The sequence below is a fragment of the Canis lupus genome, chromosome 36 (assembly GCF_011100685.1).
Source record: "Canis lupus familiaris isolate Mischka breed German Shepherd chromosome 36, alternate assembly UU_Cfam_GSD_1.0, whole genome shotgun sequence".
In the NCBI taxonomy this organism is placed as follows: domain Eukaryota; kingdom Metazoa; phylum Chordata; class Mammalia; order Carnivora; family Canidae; genus Canis; species Canis lupus.
Window position 1 is genome coordinate 19,523,890 of NC_049257.1, and position 9,079 is coordinate 19,532,968.

The 9,079-nt window shown below is 38.3% G+C and overlaps 1 protein-coding gene across 1 annotated transcript; it reads right to left on the reverse strand.

Moving 5' to 3' along the window:
• Window positions 1-499: 499 nt before the first annotated feature.
• Window positions 500-1,564, reverse strand: TAF9 (TATA-box binding protein associated factor 9). Its single transcript, NM_001286231.1, has one exon. It carries the CDS (start codon window positions 1,434-1,436, stop codon window positions 639-641), a length of 798 nt encoding a protein of 265 aa, NP_001273160.1. The 5' UTR covers window positions 1,437-1,564; the 3' UTR covers window positions 500-638.
• Between the last annotated feature and the right edge of the window lie 7,515 nt (window positions 1,565-9,079).

The window sequence follows — 9,079 nt, forward strand, 5'->3', positions numbered from 1 at the left end:
GTGGAATGCTTTGCTGCTTTGTTTTCCCAACTAGACTCATTAGCAGTGCCAGGTGGTAATAACTATCCAACTGATTCCTACTAGTAAAATAAAATCTGCCTAAGATCACTATGGACTCTTTCCCCCATTCTCTGCTTCATTTCTGACCTGATACGCTTTTGGAAAATAATTATGCATGGCAGGAAGTTGCCATACAACAGAGAAGGATTGTTGCATCCTGGGATTATATAGGATTTCAGATCAAATACTTTTTATTGTGAGAATAAATTGAAAAACATGGTTTTCATCAGTATAGCACAGTCAAATCTATTTCTTGCTTTTCTTCTTTCCTGTTCATTTCATCATTAAAGACTCAACAAAAGAAATTTTTATTAATTTAAGAGAATGTTTGCACTGGTGTTTTTTGTTTTTTTTTTTGATGAACAACAATTTTATTTTTCACACTTAAAGGCTAATGAATAACCATTACTAATCCTATTAAAGAAAACCCAACATTCAATAGGAAAGGATAACTATATTTACTCATTAAATACCATTTAAGTTTTCTACAACACAACTTCAAAATACCCAGCATGCACGTTTAATCTCAGTACAATGGATTTAAGACCAAGTTTACAGGTTACAGCATCAAGGCTAGATTACAAATTATCATAGTCATCATCGTCATCATCATCGTCATCATCATCATCTTCTCGTTTTCTTTTCAATGCATTTGATGATTCATTGGAAGTATTTTGTGATGACACCATGTTTGTAGTGATAAGAATGTTTTTGGACCCAATTAATGATGGATTAATCAGAACATTCTGAACTGCGGATGTGGCAGGAATTGATGCTTTTACAGTTGGGGACTGTGATGTGGGCATCTGTACTGTAAACCTCTGCCCTGTGAGGGACATGGGAGTCCCTACTTTAGTTGACACTGACATGGTTTGTGGGGTTGGTGTACCAAGAGTGGGAGTACTTGGTCGGCTAGTAACAGAACCAACACTTAACCGTGGAACTGTTATTCTTCCCGCAGAAGTTGATGCCTTTTTTTGTAAAGACTTAAGTCTATAGTTTGGAGCCGTCAAGCAATATCTATCAGGTGGCAGCCTGGGGCCTGAATATGGCTTGATTAACGGCAAAGGAGTTTGATTTCTTTGCCTTGCAATATCCAATAAAAAATCTCTTGGGGGAGGAGAGGTAAAAGACTGATCAGCACGACACTGAATGGCAAGCCGCACATCGTCTGCATCAACAGTAGCCTTCTTAGCATGGCTTGAATAAATTTTTGCATCATCTAGGATTGTGGTCACATATCGGAACGCAAACTCCAACATCTGATTTATAACTCTTGGTTCATATTCTGTAATCCCCATATCCTTCAGGATTTGTGCCATCATCTGTGCATCTTTCGGCATGCTCTTGGGAGAAGCCATCTTGCCAGACTCCATGATATCTGTTGATCAGACTTCTTGAGCTAAATCACCCACATTAATGTATTTCAATCCTGATCTCGATGCAAGTTCTTTGCCTAGTGTGGTTTTTCCAACCCCCGGGGTACCGGTGAGCAGGATGTTCGGGAGCAACATTGCACTGGTGTTTAGCATTCAGTAACATAATGTAGATTCTAGAAACAAAACTAGCCCCAGGATCTGTTCAAGTAAGCTGGAATAAAGGAGTGTATCTTTTAAAGTTGTCTTTTTTTTCACCCATTATACATTGTTACTCAACAGGTAGAAATATGAAGCAGTAAAACAGTATTTAGTAAGCCATTCTCTTATCTAGGAGGCTTTTTTAGTCAGTTAAATTTTGTTTCTGCTTCATTTTTATTAAAAAGAGTAAGGTAACAAAGGGACATAAATGAGGATATGTTTTTAAAAGTAACCGCCTGCCACCTTCCAAAGAAGATAGCCAAATTCCTAGACCTGTGCTATTCCATACAGTAGCCACTAAGCCACACTTGGCTACTGAGCACTGGAAATGTGCCTAGTTCAAATGGAGATGTGAGGGACACCTGGGTGGCTCAGAGGCTGAGCATCTGCCTTTGTCTCAGGGCATGATCCCTGGTTCCAGGATTGAATCCTGCATCTGGCTCCTTGTGGGGAGTCTGCGTCTCTGCCTCTCTGTGTCTCTCATGAATAAATACAATCTCAAAACAAAACAAAACAAAAACAAACCAGAAACAAAAACAAATGGAGATGTAAAGTGTAAAACACATGTTAGATTTCAGAAACTGAATGTGAATAAAGAAGAAAAAAAACCTTAGCAATAATTTTTAAATATATAGTTTGAAAAGATATATTTTGGATATATTGAGTTCAATAAAATATATTATTAAAATTAATTTCACTTATTACTTTTTTAAAGACTTATTTGAGAGAGAAAGAGAGAGAGCACGCGAGTGTGCAAGGGGAGAGGCAGAAGGAGAGGCAGAGAGAAACCCAAGCAGACTTGGTGCTCAGCACAGAACCCGAGGTGAGGTTCAATTTCATGTCTCTGAGATCATGACCTGAGCTGAAATCAAGAGTCAGATAGATGCTTAACGGACTACACCACCCACACTCCCCTGTTTATTACTTTTTTAAAAAATGTGTCTACTAGAAGATTTTAAATTACCTAATGAGTTGTATGATATTTTTATTGGACAACACTGTCCTAGGCTGTTATTTTGGGACATCATTACTCCTGAGAACCGACCATGAATAACAGTAAGATCTTCAATCATAGAGTTAAAACTTAATTCAAAGCTTTTTGAAAAGCAACTTGGAGATACATATTAAGAGACTTACATGTATCTTAACTCTCTTGGGCAGGAATTTATATTTCTGTGACCTATATTTCTGTGATGTAGCCCTATGATCTAGCAATTCCATTCCTAGGTATATACACTAAAGAATGAAAGCATAGGTACACGCAGAAATGTGTACACAAATGCTTATAGCAGCATTACTCACAGTAGCTCAAAGTGGAAACAACTCAATTGCCCATTAACTAAAGGAATGGATAAACAAAATGTGGTATATCCATATAATGGAATATTACTCAGCTATAAAAGGAAACATTATGCTAAGTAAAAGAAGACAGTTGTAAAAGACCACATAGTACATGATTCCATTCATATGGAATGTCCAGAACAGGGAAATCTATACAGATAGAGAATAGAATAGTGGTTGCCTAGGGCTGGTGAGAGGTGGGTGTTGGGTGAGGAGTAGGGAGGTGATAGCTAAACAGTATAGGATTTCTTTTGGGGGCAATAAAAATGCTCTAAAACTGGCTGTGGTAATGGTTGCACATATTTGTGAATATATGAAAAACAACTGTATCCTTTAAATGAGTGACTTCCAAGATATGTAAACTATACTAAAAAAAAGAGGTCAAAAAATTTATTCCTGGGAAATCAAGGTAAAGAAAACAATCCTAAATAAATTAGAAAATATCTTTTCTTTATATGGTTGTGTGCTGTTGCATTACATATAATAGTGAAAAATTAAAAACAACCCAAATGTCCAAATAGAGGGGTAGGTGGATAATTTATGGTATAGTCTTATCATGGAATACAGATATTAAAATGATGAGTGTAAGCAAATTCTTGTAAGAGTTTGCAGTAATATGAGAAAATTCTTGGTTTTTTGGTTAAGTGAAAAAAGACCCACTGTGATATATGTTAACAATTTGCATAATATCATAACAATAAAAATCCCTAGAAAAAAACTAGGAGGAAATACTGGCCCCAAAATCTTAGTAATATTTGGATTGGGGGGGGTATGTGAGAATTTTTCCTCTTTGAATTTTTTATAATTAACAATTTTTAAATTAAAATCCAATAAATCCTATCTTTAAGTCCACCTTTATGCTTTTTTTTTTAAATAAAGATTTTATTTATTTATTCATGGGAGACACGGGGGGGGGGGGGGCAGAGACACAGGCAGAGGGAGAAGCAGGCACCATGCAGGAAGCCTGACGTGGGACTTGATCCTGGGCCTCCAGGATCACGTCCTGGGTGGAAGGTGGCGCTAAACTGTTGAGCCACCCAGGCTGCCCACCTTTATGCTTTAATTGCCAGGAGAGGAGAATAGATCAATAGATTTTTATAAAATCCAAAAAAACAGAAGTTGGAACAAGGCATAATTTCTATTTGAAACATTCAATAAACCTTCAGTTAACCAAAACATTATCCTGTTAATTGAACACCACTGTCCTTGTTCCGTACCCACGAAGATAATTCACCATATTGAGGTGATAGTTAAATCAACTAAAAGGGTTAGCATGGTGGCATTGACTGGTATTTTATTCTGTTGATTGAGACCAGGAAACCCATTCTACCACCGCTTGGCTTCTCTGGAGTTTTCTTTTATTCCCGTGCCCAAATGAGGGAAGAAGAAAACCCCCTGCTCCTTTCCAAAGTGAACTTTTCTATGTATGTTCTCTCTGCTGCAAATTTGTCAAGTATTGCAACCATGTCCCCTCTTTTCTAAAGAAACCTTCCCTTGGCCTTGCTCTGGTTCCACTTTAGATTTTCATCTCTCTCCTCCTCATTACCCAAGGCCTCCATTTTCTTTCTCACTTGGCAGTGGGTGGTATTGCAAAGACCCTCTTTTACTAGAGCTCTCTGGAGTATTTATTCTCTGCTCTCAGCAAACCTCATGACCTATCTCCACAGTCTGCACTAGGATTCCAGCCTACTAGCATTCTCCCCTCCATTCAGACTGTTGCCTCTGTCCTCAGTATCTTGCCATCTACAGCCCATTCATGTTTTACCTAACCTTTAGACCCTGGTTACCAACTTCTTGCCAGAGATTCCTCAGATTCTAGTAGGCAAAAATAATGCTCACTTGGTCCTATGTGAGTGTAGGTCTGGGGCTGGATCTCATTCACCTTGTTTCTATCCAGCAGAAAGTTCTCAACATAGTAGACAATGCTTGATACACGCTCACAGCATGGGAGGGGCTGACGAGACAAGGAACATTGAGCTTTTCCATTGCCTTTTGGTGATGTTCAGATATTTTCCTAGCACGTGAGCATTTCTGACTATTCCTTTCTTTTTTATTTTTTTTTAAAAAATTCATTTATGATAGTCACACAGAGAGAGAGAGAGAGAGTCAGAGACATAGGCAGAGGGAGAAGCAGGCTCCATGCACCGGGAGCCCAACGTGGGATTCAATCCCGGGTCTCCAGGATCGCACCCTGGGCCAAAGGCAGGCGCCAAACCGCTGCGCCACCCAGGGATCCCATTTCTGACTATTCCTAAAGTAGACTTTTAGAGCTAAGAAAGAGGTGGTTTAAAGTTCTCATTTACAGCTGATGAACCCAAAGCCCAGTAGCACTGAAGCCACACTGTTGGTCTTCAACCAGAACCAGAACTAAATAAAACTCAGGCCGTCTGGCTCCCAAGTCAAGTCACTACTCACCTTTCCTTGCCTATCTTGTGCTTCTGTTGTCTAAAAGTTTCAGAGCTGACTTTTTGTATCCTCCTCTCAGAAGTTCCCCAAGAAACAAAACAACCTACTATGGGTACTATTGCCCTCCCTACTCTGTGCACTCAAGATTTTAATTCGCAATGAATATTCCTTTTGTACCAGTTGGGTGACTAGCTGTCCAGATCTGCCCTGGACTGAGGGGTTTCCCAGTGGGTAGGACTTGCAGTACTGAAGGAAAGAGTCCCAGGCAAACCAAGACTATTGGCCACTCTACTATCAGGCATTCTACTAAACAATTTAATATGCCTTTTAAATGACAGCCCTGCGAATAGGCATTCTCATTCCCATTTTACAGATAAGGAAGACTGAGGATTAAAGAGGTTAAATGATTTGTCCAAGGATATGTAGTTTATAAATGTCAGAGTCAAGATTAAACCCCAGATTTGTTTAACTATAAGCTCATGATCTCTCCATGACTTTCCAATTGGAAGTGCTGGTGTTTTACAGCTGTTAAAATCTGTACAGGGAAAGATAATCCTGTGAAATACTTAGTTTAAAAATTGATTTATTATAGGCTAGTTTCATTGAGGGGTTGCTAATTTGCATGATTGACACATAAGGAGAAGAAAAGCAGCTGCTTAAAATGCATAAATTATTTGAAAGTGATAATGAGCCAGGTAAAATTTAAATTACACAGTCTCAATCCATTTAGTCCTCCCTTCCTGGAATGGGAGGTGGGGTGGATGGGAGACAAGCCTGACATTTATTTACATGTCTAGAAAAAAAATGAATCCAGTTAATTTTATTAAGGTACATTTGAATCAAAGACAGTACACTCCAGTCAAATTAGTATAGAGAAAAGTGAGGAGAAATATTAGTACTTTGGTAGTGGTTAGATTAGTAGTCTGTCAAATGAGATAGTTTGATGAATTAGAGCTTGGTTTTCTTTTCTCTAATTCCAAGATCAATTTATTAATTAATTCTTTTCTTTCTTCAGGAAAAAGCAGTAATTGTAGTTAAATACTACAATTTAAAAAATGAATGCCTGAATTTTATTATCATAAAAAGATAATATATTCAAGTGGTGAAGAGAAAAGCATAGAAAGGCTATTCGATGAAGAGTCTCCCAACCTCAAGTCACACCACACAGTTGTTTCCCCTCACACACCAATCACCGCTATTTATTTCCTGTGTGTTCCTTCAGAGCTAATTAATCACATGCAAGCAAATACTCATCCTCCTTCCACAAAAATGGTAGCATATTAAGGACATTATTCTGTATATGGATTTCCTTTTAAACACAATAACGCATCTAGGGATCTTTCTAAATCAGTAGATAGAAAGCTTCCTTATTCTGTTTTATGGCCACATAATATTCCACTCTATGAATATACCATATTTATTAAACTCATTCCCTGCTGATGATACATATACCACTTATATAACTTTTAATTTCTCAAATAATTATTCACATGTTTAAAATCATATATATGAATATATAAAAGCATCTTCTACTCATTCCTGTCTTTCATCCACCCCAGTACCCCCAACCCCACACACACACCCAGATGAAAAATGTTATCAGTTTTAGATACAGCTTTCAGTTTCCTTATTTATAAAGAAGTAAATACATATGTATATCTTTAATTTTTCTCCTTTTACACATAAAAGATAGCCTCCTGTATACACTATGCAGGAGGATAGTGTTGTGCTTTGCGGGACAAAATACCTTGGAGAAGTTTTTGTATCAGTATATAGTGGGTGTCCTCATTTTTCATTTATCAGCCATGTAATCTCTTATGGTGGGGGTATGCTATATTGTATTGGTCCTCGATTAATTAATGGTCATCACGTACTATTTTTCCCATTCAAATGCCCTGTGGCTCAGTGTCCTCTGACTATTGTCCGGCACAGAGAAGTGCTGAAATGTTTCTTTCCTTAAGAATGTTTCTCATTAGGGGTTAAATATTAGCACTGAATTTTTTGATATTCTACACATGGCACAAACCTCTTACCTTAAGCACCATAAATAGTCTCTCTGAATATTATTGAAATGCTGTTGCTACCACAATGAGGAATTACAGAAAACGCGGCGGCAATGATTACATTACTCTTCCCTATTGATTGAGCTGTTGCGGCCGATCCCGTGAGCGGGTGTGCGGAGAATGCCTGAGAACAACTGACAATACCAGAGGAATTTGTTTTTAATCTTTCTTTCTTTTGGGTGTGGAGAGGGTGGAATGCGGAATGTGGAATTTGGAAGCCTCCGATGTTCATTGATCTTTAAAATACTCCCTGACTAGGATCCAAAATGATAATTTCCAATGATCCCTAATTACTTCAAGAGCCGGAGTTTTATGTGGCCAAATAACATGGAATATATACAAATCTTGTTTTAGATTTTAATGCAAACAGTTTGCATATCATATACAATACTCTAAAATCCTTCATATGTAAGAGATATTAGAAGCCTTTTATTTAAAGGGCTAAACCTAAATGATGTAAAGTGGCTTTGGCTATAAGATGGTTTAAATGGAAACGATCCAGTGATGGCTGGGTGGGGGGGTGGGAGGCAAGACAATTAGTCTACTTTTCTAAAATAGAGCCACGTTTTGCAATAAAATAGGGCAGACTCTTGCTATTTCAGAGGGGATCTTTAATTCCAACGTATCTGTACAACAGTGTCTCCATCAGGCATAGCTTGGCAGCATTAAGTAAAAGGAAATAGCACTAGAATATAGTAATAATTCAGCTTTTGCATCAGGGTGGGTTTCTGGGATGTAAATTTTGTTACTCAAGGTATAATTCATAGATTTAAAATTTTAAAGAATGAGGATTTAGGCTTCAGAGATAGCATGACATTCTGGCATCTGATGGGTGAGGTGGCACAGTGGTTAAGAGCATGGGTACTCTTACTGTCTGCAGTAACATCCATAGCCCTGAAATTCATAGCCAACATGGGTGTGCATTCTAGTTCCAAAGTTTTGTTAGCTCTTGATCAATTCCTAAGCCTCTGCTTCCCCATCCACCATGTGGGGGTGGATGTGACAAACTCCATGCCTGCATATTTCAAGCTCTTAACTAGTGGCAGCCTTTCATAGCTTAGTCACTATATCAAGGCACTTCTCCAAAGCTTTTCATTCTAACCTCTGATGTGCCTCATCTTTGGGGCAAGTTCTGATGTCACTCTGGGGTGTCAGATGAAGGTCTTGGGAAATGATCATGAAGGCCTGAGTGCTGGGTAGCCACATCTCTCTCTTCACCCCTTTGAACATCCCATGGCTGATTTTGTTAGGGATAGGCCAAAGGGGGGTAAAGTTTAGTAACCCCTTGAAAGCCTCCCCATCATGTGACTGCCATGCCAGGGCCCATTTGTCCTCCAGTTGCAGCCCTGCTGTTGGAATGTTACTTCGATTGGGTGAAGATCATACTGTGGGATAAAGAACATAAACTCAATACTATCTATTGAAACTCCTCTTCTGTATCTGGTCATATATATATATATATTTTTTTTGTCATATATTTTTGAGCACCCAGCAGAAATGGTGAGAAACTAATGATCGGTATACAGCAATTTAAAAGGGTGCTTTTCACATCTAATTCCTACGTTCTAAAGTAGCTATATAGTAACCTGTCAAGCATTTTCTTATTTCTTTAATGCACATAATAAAGAATGG